This window comes from Python bivittatus, unplaced genomic scaffold (assembly GCF_059951505.1).
Source record: "Python bivittatus isolate LINGU-HERP-01145 unplaced genomic scaffold, Pbiv_v1 ctg000000_np1212, whole genome shotgun sequence".
Taxonomy (NCBI): domain Eukaryota; kingdom Metazoa; phylum Chordata; class Lepidosauria; order Squamata; family Pythonidae; genus Python; species Python bivittatus.
In genome coordinates, this window is record NW_028277028.1 from 6560498 (window position 1) to 6579013 (window position 18516).

At 36.6% G+C, this 18516-nt stretch overlaps 2 protein-coding genes across 3 annotated transcripts in view; one reads left to right on the forward strand and one right to left on the reverse strand.

Annotated features, from left to right (window-relative positions):
- MARCHF10 (membrane associated ring-CH-type finger 10) overlaps nucleotides 1–7607 on the forward strand; it is a 75494-nt gene extending 67887 nt beyond the window's left edge. Inside the window, exons 10-12 of the mRNA XM_025170072.2 lie at nucleotides 238–351; nucleotides 1441–1474; nucleotides 5353–7607. Coding sequence (XP_025025840.1) covers nucleotides 238–351; nucleotides 1441–1474; nucleotides 5353–5381 — 177 coding nt within the window. The 3' untranslated portion in view covers nucleotides 5382–7607. The remainder of the gene's footprint in view (nucleotides 1–237; nucleotides 352–1440; nucleotides 1475–5352) is intronic.
- Nucleotides 7446–18516, reverse strand: part of MRC2 (mannose receptor C-type 2) — an 83664-nt gene continuing 72593 nt past the window's right edge. Inside the window, exons 27-30 of one of the 2 annotated variants that reach the window (XM_088141666.1) lie at nucleotides 12937–13056; nucleotides 12326–12505; nucleotides 11483–11509; nucleotides 7446–10586 (exon numbers count right to left, since the gene is read on the reverse strand). In XM_088141666.1, coding sequence (XP_087997792.1) covers nucleotides 10369–10586; nucleotides 11483–11509; nucleotides 12326–12505; nucleotides 12937–13056 — 545 coding nt within the window. In that variant the 3' untranslated portion in view covers nucleotides 7446–10368. The remainder of the gene's footprint in view (nucleotides 10587–11482; nucleotides 11510–12325; nucleotides 12506–12936; nucleotides 13057–18516) is intronic. The other variant, XM_088141713.1, reaches the window with a different exon arrangement.

Below are 18516 nucleotides of genomic sequence, written 5' to 3' on the forward strand. Positions count from 1 at the left end.
TCACAAAATATAGTCCTTGTATCATTTTCCATAGTGATGGGAAATAGGAAGACAATACTGTTTTAGTTACAAAAATATCCAGTAGAAAAGATTAAAGATGTTATAGTAATTCATCCTTGTATTTGTGCCTCCTGTACTTTATTCGGCCAGAAGATAACACAAATAGGCTTGGTTAGGAGAAAATTATTTGTTGTTTCTTTTATGAGACAAATTTATAATGTCTTGTTTAACATATAGGCCCAAGACGAGCTGATGAACTCAGGGCTTTACCTTGTACTGCTGCTTCATCTATACGAGCAAAGGTTTGCAGAACTCATGAGATTAAACTACAATCAAGCCTCCAGAGATAGGGTAACAGCCAGAATAATATTTAATTCTATTCTTTCTGTTTATATAGGAAGCTTTGCACTTCCTTTGTGCTTATCACATTTATTCATAGCAGCATAAGAACCTCAGGCTTCCCTGTGTCATTACTGTAATAAATGTGTAATAGGTGAAATAGGAACACGTATCTTTTTTTCTTTTTTTTTTTTTACAAAAATACATATTTTTGTTCAGAACACACATTTATTTATTACTAGATACATATCCCACCTTTCTTTTGTACAAAGCTGATATACATAATGCTCCTACCTCCTATTTTCCCCAAAACCACAATGCTGAGAGTGACTGATCCAAAGTCACCCAGCTGGCCTTCATGCCTAAGGGAGGACTAGAACTCTTAGTCACCTAGTTTCTAATCCAGCATTTTAATCGCAACATCAAACTGGCTCTCATAGATTTTTACAATCTTTGTTCTTTAATATAGTGCATATTATTTTATCTTTTCCTATAATATACATGTTTGTGTGTATATTTTTCTTTAATATGCAGTTGTTTTTTAATTGGGAAATTTATGATAAAATTGTGAAACTGCAGTTTTAGAAAAATATGAATTAATTGTAGATGTGTGGTTATGAAGCTTCATTCCACATACCTAACATATCATAAGTGTTCAGCATGCCTTGCACAGACTCTTAGTTTTCATTTAACAAGGTACTGTTGTATTTAGAATAAAATGAATATTGCAGATACCTTCACAATATCCATTGAGATATTAGAAATTCATACCTCATTTGTGATATCAACGGTTAAATATCCAAGATTGGAAGACCATACAGTGTCTTCCAGACACATATTAAGACATAGGCTTTTATCCAGCCACAAAGGAATCACTTTAAAAAAAAAAAATTCCAGTAAGCTAGACAAAGCATCTTAATTTAAAATTTTACAGTGCTTCAAATTTTGGTATTATGCTTTCTCCACTTACTTTAGATTTGTTCTTCCTTTTAAAAGACTTCTTCCAGGTTATCCTTATAATATTATAAAAGCACTGGAAAATCATGTTTCTGTTTACTGTTAATAGGGATGTATATTAATCCTTTTCTCCTTTTTCCCTAGCTCTCAAGGCAACCTAGAACAGAGGAAAACCAAAGTAGGTTTATATAAGTTTACAACAAGATGCGTGCTATTTAATAGTTCCCAATCATCTTATTTGTTATTCCTAACAGAGGCTAAAAATTCTTAACTATGTTTACTACTACTTACTCTTGTGGCATCAATATGGTAAATTCCTCTACTAGCATCAGATCAGATAGCAAAAATAAACCTTATATCTTATGTGATCCTTTTACCTACTTCCAATCTCTTTCAACACTCTTGAAGCTCTATGTTGAGTGTAGAAGAAAACAGTGGGATTCTGAAGCTCTTTCCATTTAGAAAGACTAAGAGATACAGCTAATATTATATTTTCCAACTTGTGTTTTGAAAAGATAAACAGTGCAGTGGCCATGAAATTATTAAGATTGCTTGATTTTTTAATTCAAAAGTTTTATTAGATGGCAGCATTGATTTTAAATTGTATGAAGTTCCCAGCTTCTCAGACATGCAGTTTTACAAAACACAAGTAGGAAAATATAGCTCTGAGCACAATTATTGATGGAATAAGTTTCAGATTTTAAAACCATGTAATGAAAAGTATGCATGTAGTAACTCTCATAAATCAAAACCAGCTTTGGTAAAAGTTGCTCCTATTCTTATTTCTTTATGGTCTAATTCAATGTATTATTTGCTTCATTGCTGAAGCAGGAAGTTTTGGATGACACTGTTTTGTGTGACTCTTTTTCTGCCACTAACCAGCATGGATTTATTCTTTCAGGAGCAGAAAGAGTGATCAACAACTAGGTTGACCAGCAGAGCATTCTAAAATAGAGCTTAGACACAATAGGTCAGATCTTTTCTGGCAATTTGCTTGCCTTTGCCAGAAATACTCAGGCCGAATATTGCAATGTGGGAAGTAAAAGTCAACTGCAGGAAGTATTTGGAATCAGCAACAAATTACATAGATGGAATTGAAGGCAAATATACCTTTATCTTGGAAGTTCCAATATGGACATTTAGTAGCAATATAATATCTAAAAAAATGTGTGGCATTAGCTTTGGTGAATTAAAGTCTTCATTAGGTGCATGTAGTGGTTGGCAGCTCTTTATATTGGCATAGCAAAGCCAAAGAAATGAAATGAAAGCAGTGACAATTTTATGTGACAGTTGAACATACACAAGATAACCAAAGTGACATTTTGCAACAGCAGTAATTATCGATAACATGGTGATTTTGAGTCCCCTCTGTTAATTAAGCCCTGTAAGGAGACAGAGCTCAGCTTCATTCCTGGGCTTCCTGGTAAATTCTGACTCAGCTGGTATCTGTCCTGGAAGTTCTGTCTTTGAAGAATGGCAGCTTAAAGTTAATGATATGGGAGCTGAATATACTTCAGGGTCTGAATATTTCATTTTAGGGTCAGAATTATGTCCTTCTACTCTTCTGGTTAGCAATTGTCCTGTTTTTACCTACTGTATTTAGGTAACAGAAGATCATTGCTGATGAATTTATCACATGTATCAACCTTCCCCAGTTTGTTTGGGCTTTAATTCCTGTAATCCCACAGCAAGCACAGCTGGTGAAGCCAAGAATAAACAGTTGAATGACTGCCTGATGGACCTGTAGCTACACACATTCTTGTAATGTAGCACAAATAATTGGTTAAGAAAGAGAGCCAGTTTGGTGTAGCGGTTAAGGCACCAGGCTAGAAACCAGGAGACTGTGAGTTCTAGTCCTGCCAGTATCAGTTTCATAACCTTATGAGTGCAAATATGATCTCAAGCAGAGTATACAGATATATGATTAGTGAGAAAGGTGTGTGTGCTAAAATTGCATTCTTAATCTTTGCAAGCATCCCATTGCAATGAACAGTAGAAGTCTCTTGGTAAGCCATGATCCAAACCTCTCTACTCTGAAAACTCCATAAAATATGAGTTACTCTCCAAGTAACAAATTGAAGCCATAGTTCAGAATGTAAAGCAGCTAGAACACTTTTGTTATTCAGCAATATGTAAGTTTTGTAAATTAACTGTGGGATCTTAAAATAACTCATAAAAATGATGTGTTCCATAGGTTTTCAGAAAGCCAGGAATCTCTTTATACAACAGTGATATTTCCCAATTTTCTATACTTACTTATCTTGAAGTAAATTTGTTGAAATCAAATTTATGAGTATTCAGTAAATAGTTTACTTCTTTTGGATAGGGCCAACATGGTAGTTGTTCCCCTTTTGGAATGTCAAGGTTTACTAGTTAACTACATTAAGCTATCATAGGTTTTATATTATACTTCCTTACTAAGTTTCAGTAATCAAGGGTTCTGGAGCTGTGAAAAGGGAGTTTGGTCAGTATGCAATCTTGGGGCTACTTGTTGCCCACCCTGATGTATAAAACTGGAGTTTTGCCCCACCCTCCAACACCCCCACATGCCCCACAGAACAGGAAATGAGAAATATTCAACCTTGCTTGCTACTTAGTTGTGTCTTAATTATTCTTAATAAAGGTGTTGCAGTGCTGCTTTTTTCCGACCCTTTCATTTGGCGATACTTATGCATGTTTACCTAGAATACATACTTCTTTGTTCAGGGTTTCTTATTCAATAGTGTGTTTCAGCTGCAGCCCAGCTAGTTTTGGTGACACAGGGTACTTCTAGATAAGGCTTCTGTCAGGCAATTGTCCTGCTCCATTCACAGAATTGTATTAGGGTTCCAGATGACGTGATCTTCCATTTGTATCCTTCCTGTGTTTTTCCACTACTGTGGAAAAGTACTTACAGTTTCCAACTAAATGATTATGTACAGCATGGATACTAGTATGGTAAGTCAGCAACCTTACTATATAAAATATTAGGAAGGAAATAAAATCTGATTCTCTAGATTTTCGTTCATGCAAGATGAGTTACAGTTCTTCTAGTATTTAGAGTTATCATCCTTCAATTACAATATCTATACCTATTATTGCTATAGCTATAGCAAGTTGGGGGCACATGTTTAAAAATAAAGAATTTTCAGGTATAAATCCATAACTCACTTAGAAATGTAGCAGGCTATTTGCAGAGTCTCAATAGCTATTTTATAAGTCAGGGGGGGGGGACTGTAGTTTATTAGTTTTTGTATGGTCAACATCTGACATGAACCTATCCTCACACTCTCCTTGACTGCTACCTGAAGGTAGTAAATTAAATGTAAATAATCAGTTATGTGGAGAAATGTACTATGTATATGTCAATACAAACATCCTTTTTTATATGACATTTCAGAGAAACATCCAGTATATTCTGAGATTGAGCTCTAGGTACACTTGGAATATTCTCTTGACTTTGATAAACTAATCTGAATGTGTGACATATACAAACATTAATAAGTATATATGTGTATGTCACAAATATAGTATATTAGTCCAGTTGTTCTTTTGGGATCCAGGTTATTTCATTTAACTGCTAATCAGTAAAGTGATAAAAATGTTTGTGACCAATGCACAAACACCATTTTATCATTTACTAATTTAGGAAGATTTTGTTAATACTAATGTGTAAAATCTTTTACTAGTGGTCAGCCTAAATGTTTCTGAATTGCTATTTTAGTTCCTTAGTTTTTGTATGGTCAACATCACACATGATACTTATTCTCACTAGTCACTTTAAGCAACTCTAGCTAATTGGGGCCCTTTGCAAATATAAACAGATTCAAATGCAGTAGTGCTTCTAACACTTCATTTTGGATGATCCCATTTATGCCAAGGAGGAATTAAATACCTTTCCTTGGCCTATTCAATTATTTTAACTTACTACATCACTTCTAGAGGTAAGCTACAATTTATTATGACTGTTTGGATCTTCACTGTGTTTTTCAACAGTAGTATTCAATAAGTTTAAAACTGTTGCTGTTTTATGAGGCAAAGTGGTCTAAAATGTATGTATGTATTTATTTACTGCAGATCCAGCCAATTCTGCCAACAGTGGCTAAGAACTGTCAAGCAGGATCTGAAGAAGCAAATTCCCATTAGAAATCTGACAGAACTCTCCTCTACACCCTTCCACTTTCACTCATTGATAACACCAGGCCAAAATGAATATGTATACCATTCATATTCAGTGTCACCCATTTAAATCTAAAGCCTTCTAAGGGTCTGGGGTTGTTTGTGTGGTTCGGTTCTTGTCTTCTCTTTTTATAAGTTGCATTACTGACTTGTTTTAACAAGATGGGTTATTAACAGCAACTTGCAAAGTGTAAATATCTCCTACTGACTAGCCAGAAACTACTACTCAATCAATATTTAAACAATGGCTAAAGTTTTGTTTGTGGGCATTTTTTCAATTGAAGTGTACAACCTCCTAGATGGCTAGGTATCTGCTTTCTTACACCTACTTTAGAAGCCAGTCTGCATCATTTTGCTGTGGGTCAGGGGTTTCTTGAAGATCCAAAACCATTTGTACATTAAAATAGAGTTGTGTGCCCTATCTTATCATAAAACATTCTGTGGCACACAGATGTAAATGTATTGATGTACTGTTGTATGATCATCTTTATAACATTACTGCCTATGATTTACATGGCACAAGAACCTAATAAAAACACAGTCTTTTTTCTTTCCAGTCACCACCTCACCCTTTTTGCAGAGTAGATATCTTGCTTACTTATAACATAACTGTTACTTTTAGGGCAAGGGTGAAAATCCAAAGGCATTTCCCTCATAAGTCTAAGGCTAGTATTTAGAGCTTTTGATGTAAACTCTCTTTACCTTGATGTAAAGGACAGAGTTTTAATCAATTCTCTAAACCTCACCTATTTTACTTTGCTATATATCTGTTGCTGGTATTTTTCTTGGCAAGGACTGTTTCATTTCCGTGCTCAGTACAGCACTTGCCATTCTGCTCATGATGGTTTAATGTCACAGTTAATACCAGCTACTGTAGCCCAGAAAATTAACCTCAGTTGGAGCCATTAGACTGAACACTGCCACCAATGTCCCTGCTGTCACAATAAGTGAGGCAGCTTTTGAAAAGTTATATTGCCATACATTACAAACTGGGGAACATTCTATAATGTATAAATACTAAAAATACTTTTGAAGATTCCCTATGCCCACAGGAGGGAATTCCAGAATTCTGAGTTCGCTCTTAAGGTCCTCTTGTAGTCCAAACATACCATATTGGTTACAGATGCATGAATCCTTATCAAAGAAGCTTCCTTTCCTTGCTACACTGTATAAGCAGTGAATGCCTTCAAGTGTAGTGTTTTGTAGGCCAGGATGCAACCTTTTTAAGGTATGCTGAATAGCAACATGCTTCTTGTAGAATGAAAACTATCTTAAATCTTTTTTTTTTTTTTACTGATCTTTTTTGTTTATACATGATAGTAACTGTCAAAACCTTTACAACAGCATCTCTGAAGAGGAATGCTTTAACTTAGCCTATCTAAGATTAAGCATATATCTTAGAGACATTATCTAAAGCTTCACTGGCATTCTGATTTTCATCTTCCTTTTGAGTTGGATGCCCCAGAGTCAGCTTTTCTGACTGTTCTCCTAAAGGAAGATCAGGTGAACAAGTTGTGAATCAACTGTATGGATTGTATTTTTAGTTCTCCATTTTCAGAAAATAGTTCTAGTAAGTTTCCCTTTATATCATCTCTATATATACTATAGTTTGACTTGAATTAGCTACCTGTACAATTCAAGAAACAATGCTGCATACTATTATAGATGTTGCTATATTTGCAATTAGACTGGGATAAACTGTTGTAAAGTTTGGCAAATACCAGAATGAAATATTACTGATTTTTCAAAGTCCTTCTACTTTACACATTGCCTAACACAAAAGGCTACCTATCTGATGATTTTGAGTTCCAACAGAGCTATTGCAGAGAAAAATTTAACAATGCTTATTAAGGTCACACAAAATGGAATCTTCCCAATATTAATCAAAGATGAGATCAGCATTGTAAGAGTACATTCTGAAAGAATAAAATAAATCACAAAGGGGCAAGAGCTGTTTTGACTCTTTATGACTATTGAAAACATGAAAAAAACTGATTTTGCTGAAAGTGATGGGAAAGTAAGCTTTATTCAAAATACTTTTAAAATGCTATAGCAATCTATTTTAAAATATGCCAGTTTCTTTTTCAGCACCTTTTCACATTATAAAAAAAAAAAAAAGGAAATATTTAATCTGAAACATTTTTCCAGTAAATTCAACAGCTCCACTAATGGCAGGATATTTCTCCCCTCCTTTATGGAATGAATGATTTCTAGTTATGCTTGATTTATTCTGAAAGCAAATAATAAGCAGGAATATAAGGAACATAACGACTACAGTATAGTCATTCTGGAGAGAGAAACTGAGGGAATAGCAGCAGCTTGAATAGCTGGGAGAATGAAGAGGCTGATCCTGAAAAGCTTCCCATCCTTTCAGCTCTGCTATTGCACTTATTCCTTGAACACATGTCAGCTGGCCTGCCTGGCAAGAGAGGCTTTCAAGACAATTCCCCTGTCAAAAAAATGGAAAGAGCATGCCAGCAGTTCCTTGGGAAGGAACCTTTGCTTTTTAAAACATACCCATTCTAGTGAACACTGGTAGTCAGTTTCCATACCTACACCATTTCCACAAGATATTTGCACAGAAATCCTGTGTTAAATATTACTGCAAAGTGATTCATCTTCATCTGTAAAATGGCAGATCTCTTGTGCTCAATGCTACAAGGCTTGCCCTCTGTCCTAGCATTATTCAGATGCACAAGGGCTGCTTATGTGTCTCATCAGTGAGATAAAAAAACATTGCACATACTCAAAGGCACCTTGCCCATCCTATGACTATCCACAGTCCGAAATGTGAAACATCTTAATGCTCCAACATGATTTAAATTATCCCGAGGAGAAGAATGTTGAGCAAGAAAGCCATATAAACACACACGGACACACACTCCGTTAAATCAAAAAGGTGCCTAAGAAGCAGGCAGTTATTATCAAGGGAAAAGAAAGGGAAACAGGAAACTTAAATTTGCCTTTGAAACTTCCCTTACTATTCGTTGGTATGGAATGTGTTCAGGTATCTAAATATCAGAGGTATACATTTTTACAAACACTTAATATCCAGCTTAAGTGAAAAATCTTTTTTTTTTCATATACAATAAATCCCATAAGTATCTGAGTTGCAAAAAATATTTATCCCCGCTTCATTGTCACAGTCACCACTCAGAAATATTTAGTTAGAAATGAAAACGTAAAATAGAATGGCTCTCACAGGGTCCCTGTTCTAAATGAGGCTCCTTTTATTCCTTGTTTCTGTAAATAATAATAATAATAAGCCACTATCCTAAGCAGGTATTTTTTCATTGGTTCTCAGCATCTGGCATCCAAGGCTTCAGTTGTCCAGCAGCCTGTATGCTATTCTTAAATAAAAATAAAGGTATTTACTTTTTCAAATAATTTTAAACCCAGTGCATTTGTGTGGTTGGCAAGTCAATTCACAGGCCAGTTTTCTGCTCCAAAAACATGGATGCCGGGGGCAGGGGGGCAAGAAATTCGGAGAAGGGCATCCAAATGTTACAACACAAGCTCTGATCCTGCATACATGCAATGTGATGTCATGCACATGGAAGGGGTAGAGTTTGTGTCACGCCGCTCATTTTGTCACTGATGAAACTGTCAGATTCTGAGGATGTCTGCGTTCCAAAGTTTGGATGTTGCCTTTCTGCAATATCAGGTTTTGTACAATAAATGCATGCTTGTTTCCTATTCATGTTGTTATTACGTAGGACAATTGGCTGCTTTGGCTGTTTGCATTCATTTTAAGTGCTCAAACATTATTTTCTTCTGGGGAAATGTAATCCTTCCTCCGGTAAAGACTTCTCATTCTGATTATTCTTCTGTCAGAGATATAATGGTGTGGACACCACACCTACTGCATATTCTCTGTTCCTTAGCTACTTTTGTTTTATAGTCAAATAGTAACTGCACAATACTCTGGGCATTTTTATGCAGTATTATATGAAGTATCTAATTGCCAAAAAATAGTAATATCCTTATATTGTTCCCTAACCCAAAGCATACATCTATTATATCTACAGTGGTCCTTAAAAGCTTGTGAACCCTTTCAGTATTTCTGCATAAATATGACCTAATATGTGATCTGTTTTCCACACTATTAAAACTAGATAAAGAGAACCCAATTAAACAAATGAATCAAAAACATTATGCAGAAATATTAAACACAAGCTTTTAAGCACCACTGTATATATTTCTGACATGAAGCTGCCACTCTTAACGATGAAAGTTCAGTGGCCAGTGCTTTCAATGGTTTTGAAAAAAGGCTTTCTATGGCAACAGGTTTTATGATAGTGGCATGGCTAGAAAAAAAACGTTCCTGGGCTATCAGCATTGGTGGAATAGAAGGTCACAACCATCAGGAATTCAAGGGCCTTTCACATGGCTCTGAGAAGTTATGGAAGGACATGTCACGGAGAGAGAGAAACAGATGGAAGAGGAGGATAGGAAGAGAAAGATGAAAAACTACAGCAAAATACTCGTTTTGCTATTATCACCAGAGAGAAGAAATGCTTGTCTCTATTTACACGTGTAAATTTACATGTGTAAATAGAGTCTCTAAAGAGATGTGAAGGAGCTGTGCTGCTATCTAGAGATCATAGGTTCCAAAATGAGCTTTTCCTTCCAAGAGATTAACCACCATTTCTCTCTTCTCTGAGTAGGACAAATGTAAAAAACTGGGATATCTTTGGAGTTCTCAAGAGAAAATTCCTTTTTGTATTTCTCCACATCTCCTTAGTGGCTCACTGCACTGCCTTCCAACCCTTCTGCTGTGACTCAGCAGTTGTCCTCTGCTCTCCCGAGAGGCTTGCTTTTGAGAGTGTCTGTGAAAGGTACTTGTGACACTCCCATCCCTGTTCTCCCCCCATCCCCACCCCCACCCCCACCCCACACTTGACAAATCCGCCATTAGTCTTGTTCATTCATCTCCATATCAGATACCAGGATGTTCTTCTCAGCAGATTCACTAGGACTGGCATTGGTGCGGCTATAGCGAGCACTCTCAAATGTCCCTCGTTCCGAAATCCACCGGCGCTTATACAGATAGAAGGCAACAGCTACCAGCGCACAGAGTGCTAGAGAGGAGAGGATGACTACAACAATGGTTTTTGTGTTTTCCAGGAAAGCTGCAATAGAGAGAGAAAGGTTAGGAGGAAAGATCCATTTTTGTAGCTAAGCAGTATTCAAAGAAGAGCAAGCAAGATAGCAAAAAACTGATCAATAACAACAATACATTGGCGAGCATTAAGAGGTGAATCACTGAAATTGGGAGATTCCAACCCATTCAGAAAGAGTGAATCTCAAATACTTCATCTAAAGGCTTTCTAATGGAAAATTACTCAAAATAGCAACAATCTGTAATTATATATAGATGTGCTAAATTCAACTTGTTCAATGATTTCTACCACTTTGTTTCAAAGAATAATAGGAAAGATCTAAGGGACTGTCTCTTCAATAGCAAATGATGCTCTACAAAGCTTTTACATACAAGGCATCATGGTGGACTACAAACTCCATAACTCCCTAGCAGCATCCATGCAAAATTACAAGCCTCGTGGCTCCCCATCTGGAGATGATATCAAAGCATCATCTTTGGTCAAGCCCATGGACCCTCCAATCCTCTATACTGCCCAAGTTGATGTTTCTTTCACATCTAAGGCAGGGTGGGTGAGGGAACAAGGTAGAAGTCAGGATATAGAATTAAAGACGTTCTGCTTGTGGTAGGCTGCCTGCTTTCATTATGCTTACCTACTGTAATTTAAGTAGGGGAAATCATATAGTTGAGCAACCTGCTTCAGATACTTGCCAAACCCATTGTGCAAAATATATTCTTTATTAATTTGATTTACATTCTGCCTTTTTATTCAGTTTGAGCACTCATATACAAAGCCTTGTGTTTACAGCGTAATTAGATAAACTCCCACCCTACTAATTTCAACACTGGTGTTAAAAAGTGTGTCGGGTCAGGCAGCTGAACTGAGCTATAAAGGGGCAAAGCATTCACTTTCCAATTGGTGCATACCTGATTTGGAGATGGAGCTTCCTTCCACTGCCATGGAAAATACAAAGAGAAAAAGAATGTCAGCTCCCTGTCCCAATATCATTAGACCTACCACTCCAATGCGGTTCAGACCATTCCATAATGACTCATATTCTGCTGCTGCATCTCCTGAGTTGTCATCAAATATGCCTTCATTTCAAGCTATGTATCTCCAACTTATCCACATACTAGGAGGTAGATCAGTTTTACATCTAGCTGAGCCCTTAATTTTTGCCCTCCATAGTAATGTTAAACAATTTAGAGTAATACTTTCATTAATCCAACTCAGAAAAATGCGAGCATATGCAAACCTTTCTGGATTCCTAGAACACTTTGTCAGGCAGAATGGAAAAGATTATGTGTAACCCAGCTCCCTCTCTCCCTTTATCTAGTATTTGTTTCTTTTCACTCTTTCTCATTTTGCCTCTTAAAGAATTCCACAAACTTGCAAAACATTGCAGATTCTTTCAACTTTAGTTGGCCCAATCAAAGTTTTAATTCTAACTCAGGGCTACCACAAACCAACCACAATCTACAGGAAAATAAAGAACTATGTAACCCAAATGAATCCTGTCTAAACCATTTAGCTACTTATGTACCCACAGGACCAAATTCTCACTGACTCCCCAAATTCATCAGCTGGCCTTCATGAAATTAGTTCCTTTTTCCTATCAAACAGATTGTTCCAATCGTAAAATGGTATCTGTTATAATTTGTCCTTGCTCTGATGGGTAAGAGTTGAACCCCCCAGCTCTTGTAGTCTAACTGAGGATCACTAAAAGCCTAACCTGATTTTAGCTCCACAAATTTAAATCATATCCTTACCTCGGGCTGTCTTACAGATGACACCCATGGACACATTGGAACAAGAGCCCAAACGCCATACCCCATTGCTGCTCTGGATCCAATAGCAGCTGTTTGGACTGATCATGCTTGGTCCTGTATCATGTTGTCCCCAGTTAGAATAGTTCACAGCTATGCTGTCATGCCAGACAAGTGTGCCCCCTGTGCAGAAGGGAGAAACATGCTTTGTGTGATCAGTGAAATAGCTATCCTAGAGTAAGTGATACATGAGCATCTCCTCAGCCTACCAGATGTTGGGAAGCAGCAAAAAGCAGTAGCACAGTGATTAAAGTGTCTGACTAGGACTGGGAAGACACAGGTTTGAGTCCACCAGCCACAGCCAGGCATTCTTTGTCAGCCCAGCCTAGTTCACAGGGTTGTTTTTGTGAGTGGTAAAATGAAGAGAGATCCCATGTAAGCCACTTTGAGCTCCTGAAGAAAAGGTGGGATATAAAGCTAATAAAAACATGATCAAAGTATACTTGCAGAGAATGACCCTCCATTGGTTTGTAGCACATTGCTACAAATCAATTTCAGTTACCAAAGTTGTCTGAGTGCTAAACAGTAATGCAGTCTCTCAATGCCTGATTTACCTTTGGAATTAAAGGACATCCCCAGCCATGCTCCTTTGGCTTGGCTCTCATATGCTTGTAGATGTTCCCAAATAAAGATATTCTCCATCTCATCTAGGATGGACAGCATCATACCTCCAACTATGGAGAATGGAAGAGAAAAGAGATGTAACATCCTGAAAAGTTACAAGGCAGCTCACTCACATGTTTACACTTCCCTGTGAGAGAGCCACAATTCAAAGGCCCTTAAATTACACAATTCTGTAGGACACTTTTCCCATTATGAAGGAAGCTCAAATGTTTTCACCAGAATAAATATGTAATATATTCTACAATTTTGAAAATGATACAATTAATCTTGCTGTAAGGTTGAGGTTTACAAGAAATATACTTCACATACATGGGTATCTGCAGGGGGTGTCAAAATCTGCAAAATGGCAGCATCACAATCAAAGCTCTACCCCTTTTATAAGTGTGTGTGACATCACAGCAGATACAAAAGGGTGGGGTTTCAGTCTGAATGCCTTACTCATCATCCCACAGATGTTGATGCCTCCCCCACTCTCACCCTCACCATGCAACTGCATACATTACCTAGTTGTCAATTTTACATAACAGAATCAATCTGGGGCCCACACTGTGCTTCAGAAAATCTTCCATTTTGACATGAACTGAATCAGAGATTTCCTGATTTGCTTCAAGCCTGCCCAACTGAAAGAAACAGATGCAGGAGCCTTGGAACCAGGCTCCCTTAAAGCCTATGATTTTTTTTTTTTTTAAATGGAGTTTGACCTTGTTGAATAGCATTGCTGTGGAGCTTACTCTGGCTTTGAAAAAGGTACAATTCCTGCATCAAAGATTCCACACATTACTCATGCATCCTGGTTTGCATTAAAACAGGGACAAAATAGAAATAAGAAGATTTCTCCATTTCTGCTCTGTTATTACTTTGCATTTTCCTTGACATCTTCTATTCAAGCTGTTGTTTGGCAACAAAAGACAATTTGGGGATGCTGGTAAGAAAACTCTAAAATCTTTCTCTACTTTAGCTCCTTTACATTAAACACACATGATGAACATATATTTTGCAGGAGTATAGGTGGAGAAGTATGAGAATTTGTAACTAATTAACGTAGTTCAATTTTGCTAAAGTTCTCCTATACACCTGTGTAGATAAATATAGGGTTAAAAAACTCTCAACTCGGGGTGGGCAGCTTAGCCTCTGTGGAAGATGACATGCTGAATGCATTGCTTGTCTCTCAACCTGCCTTTTTAGCTATTATCAACTGCTTATCTGCTCTGAATTCCCTTCTAAAGCAACTGAGAAATGCAAACTGTCCAGGAGAGATGCTTCACAATAAGCAAAAAGGGTCAGAACTTGCGTGAAAGAGACAAAAACAAGCAACCAACAGTCTTCCAGCAGAGAAGAGGAAGATGAGACCAAACTGCTGCCTTTAACAATATCAAGCATGTATTAACATTTATTCAGGACCTGAAGCTGGAATGGGAGAAACCCTTTATTTCAGTGAAAGAAGATTTAGCAGGTATGTAATATCTGAAAAGGATAAACAGTTTAAAGACTTACCAAGGAAAATATAAGACAACTAGTCAGACCAATGGTTTAAGTACTAAAAATGCCTCTAGCATAAAAAACAATTGAGAAAGACATTATGGACCTTAAAATGTCTCTGGCAAATGCTGAATATCATAACCAATGAAGCAACCTCCATATTAAAGGTATCAATGAAAAAACTGAGAATAACATGATAGATTATATAGAAACGAAGTGTAATGATCTCTTCCCAGATCTACATTTGGCTGAAAAGGACATAGTATATGCACATAGAGTTCAAAATTCCAGGCTTGCAAAGTTAAAAAAAAAAAATCAAGGGTTATTATAATTTAGTTTCTAAATTAATGTACCAGAGATAAAATTCTTAGGAAGCCCACAGGCTGAAGAAAATAAAGTGGGGAGGAGACAAAGTTTGTTTCTTTTAAGACATCCATCAACCTACTCTACAAAAAATAATTGCATTCAAGCCTTTAACAGAAGTTGATAAAAATGGGAATTCTTTATAAATTGGGATGTCCATTCAAACTTACAATTTTAAAACCACAAGGAGGAAAGATAATTTCTACTATTCAGGACTTGAATGAAATTCTGGCCAACTTGAAGATTCCCCCTGATGCTGGCAAAAGGAATGACCTTGAAGATTAAAATAGACACTCCAAAAGGAAGATGATAAACCAAGGAGGACTCCAACCGAAGCAAGAGCAAAAAGAAAAAATAATAAAAGAAACTCTTTATATTGACCAGTTATGATCTAGCTTAATATATAAAACTTTAATTTGCATTAGGACTTAAAAAAATATAGTTAAATTTTAACTGATTTATTAAGATAAGGATATACTTTATTGGGCAGGGAAAGGGGCAAAGGAGCAGCAAAACCCTTCTCCACTTAGACCACAAAGGGGCTCAGAATAATCTCTTGTGAACCTATGTAGAAACTGAATAGGGAATGGGGTTAGTTAGGAGGGGAACATGGATATTAAGAATTCAGGAATCATTATAGGGGGGAGATTTGTGGGTAGGGATGGCTTTGATGAGGGCTGGGAGTTTCAGAAGGGAAAAAGCAAGAAGGAACAAGATTGCCACTGGTACAATCAACAAAAGATTTATTCTTACAAGCCCAGAATAAATTCAAATTATTTTATAGGATGCCAGGTATCCACAGCAGCAATATTTCATGCATGATATCTGTATATTTATCTCATTGAATGTTGGAGGATTGAGAGACCCAATTTAAAAGATATACAATATTGAGACAAGCAAGATACTTTCCCCCTCAATTTTTATGTTACAAGAAACTTAAAGGATAGACAGTGTCTAAATAAAAGACAAATATTTTGATATAATATTTTGCTCTAGGCACTAACAAGTCAAGAGGGATTGCACTTTTATGTAAAGCTAGTTTAAACTTTAAAGTGTAAAGATTATGGAAGGATACAAGGGAAGGTTCATATTAATCAAGGGAGAATGAGACACATTTCCAGTTACTATTGTTTAAATTTATTCCCCAAATTAAATTTATTAAATTTATTAGGAAAATATTAAAGACTTTAGTGAAATTTTGAATGGAGAATTTGACATTAGGAGGAGATTTAAACATAAATGCAGGCACCTTTGAGGGGAAAGTAACAAAGATAATATCTGCAATATTCTCATTTATTAACACTACTGAAAACTAAGGACTGACTGACACAGGGGAAATTATGAACCTCCAATTAAATGTATTCACATATTATTCAAACAGACATAAATATTATTCCAGATTAGATTATATGAAAAGATGGAACAAGATTTAGCTAAGCATTTTAGATCATGTGGCAGCAGTAAAGATGGCATTTTCAAAATTGATGTATTTATTTCAAACTCTCCCAACAGATATTCCTGACAAAATTGACAGAAATAAATCTTATTATTCTCTTCAGATCAACATATAACAGAATAAAGAGAAACATTTGCTATTTGCCACAAAATAAATGATGAGGTATCCCTTGCTTAAAAATATATCATCAAGCAGCCCAGTTGGCACATATAATTTCTTTTTATAATGAAGGATTCCAAAAAAACAATTGGTAGAGATGGAAAATATTCATTTTGAGGGTAAGAATTTACATTTGTTTCTTTTTTCCCTAATACAGCTTTATAAATTAGGACTTCAATAACAATTTTACACAAGTAATGTGCTGAATGCAGAGGACAAGGCTATCAGAACTCATTCCAGGCACCTCACTTCTAACTCTATTGGTAACATACCCAAATTATAATGATTGACCTGTACAACTGAAATTGTGGAAAAAGAAAGGTCTTCTCTTTTGAGGAGCATTTCCTCCATTTATATTCCACAGTAAGCATTTGTAAACCATAATCAAGCCAAAAACTTAGAAAAAGTGATACCTGTAGTGCCTAGTTCAGTATCATCCCTTTCAGTTTCCTGTCGCACCTATTGGAGTTTTTGTGTAATCTCCTCTGACACCCCCATTTGAATCTCCTCTAATTCTTTGAATTTTTGTAGAAATTCCCTTGCCTTCTGGACAGAATTCAATTGAAAACTCTGCTGTTTAAAAGTAAAAATCACACCTTCCAATTTGTCCCATCAAAATGGGATCTTTTTCTGCTTTAACCTCTCAGTCAAAAAGAAAAACAAAAAACAAAAACAAACACTCTCTTTTCCCTTAGGCAAAATTCTGATAGGAATTTCTTTCAGAACAATTATATCTGTATTATCAGTCTTCAGTCTTGTATTAAAATGCTGCTGCAAAGTTTGATCCTTGTCTTCTTCCTGACAAAGTGCACCAAAACATCCTTTGGAACGTCTCTTATTCTTGAATGCCTTGGAATGCCTTGGAATGCCTTATTCTTGAATGCCTTGAATGCCTTATTCTTGAATGCCTTGCCTTATTCTATATACTTTATCAATTTCTGCCTCTGTTTCCTCCTCATCCCAATCCAAAAAAAATTGCTAAGACTTCAATAAACTTTTCTCTAATATCTTCATCAGAATCCTCTGGGATTGCTCTAAATCTCAAACAAAATTCCTTCTGTATTGTCGAAGGCTTTCACGGCCAGCATACGATGGCTGGTGTGGGTCTTCCGGGCTGTATGGCCATGTTCTGGAAGTTTTGTTGAGCTGAGTCTCAACCACCAGGACATGTGAACAGTTCACACAATGAACTTGCTAATCACTCCCAGCAGCCCCTCGTTAACAATTCAATAGAAGAAAAAACCCTGCCTAATCCCCAGGAAGATACACACAGATTCTGACACCAAAACAAGCAGCCGCTGAGTAACCCAACCCCCACACACACACACCCAATCCCCCCCTTCTCCCCCCCAGATCTCTATAAATACCCACAAAAGGGTCACATCACCCTGGGCACAGAGAGAACTGCTCCTGTATGTGCTCCTGCCCTCTGAAGATGCCAGTCACAGGTGCTGGTGAAATGTTAGGAAACAAAACTTCCAGAACACGGCCACACAGCCCGGAAGACCCACACCAGCCAAAATTCCTTCTCTCTCAATTCCAGTAGAGCTAGATTATATAGTACTCTTTCCAACTCTCTGTCTATAACTTCTGCCTTACTCTCCAAAATTTCCACTTCATCATTAATTTGTTTTATATCTCCAGAAACTTGTTTTACAGAGCTTTCCATCTTCTTAACTTTTTTCATCTCTTCTTTCATCTTCACAAGTCTTTCATCCATTCTTTTTTCAAAAGCTGTCAATTTAGTATCAAGTGATTCAGCTAACTTACTGCCCAATTGCTCAAACATTTTCTGAAGCAAATCTGGTGTTATTCCTCTCTCTGCAGATTACTCTAGCAATCGTCTCCTCCTCTCCATTCTTGCCACTTTTCTGGTGGTTGCCATTATATATTATAATCCAAAAATGAAAGTGTCTCAAACAAGGGAAAAAGAAAGGCAAACTCCCACCCTTTTTTCTCTTTTGTTTTCCTTTGCAAGCTTCCCCCCTTTTTTTCTCTTTTATCTTCCTTTGCCCTTAATATTTTCATCTCAAGTGGCACTTCATAGTTATAG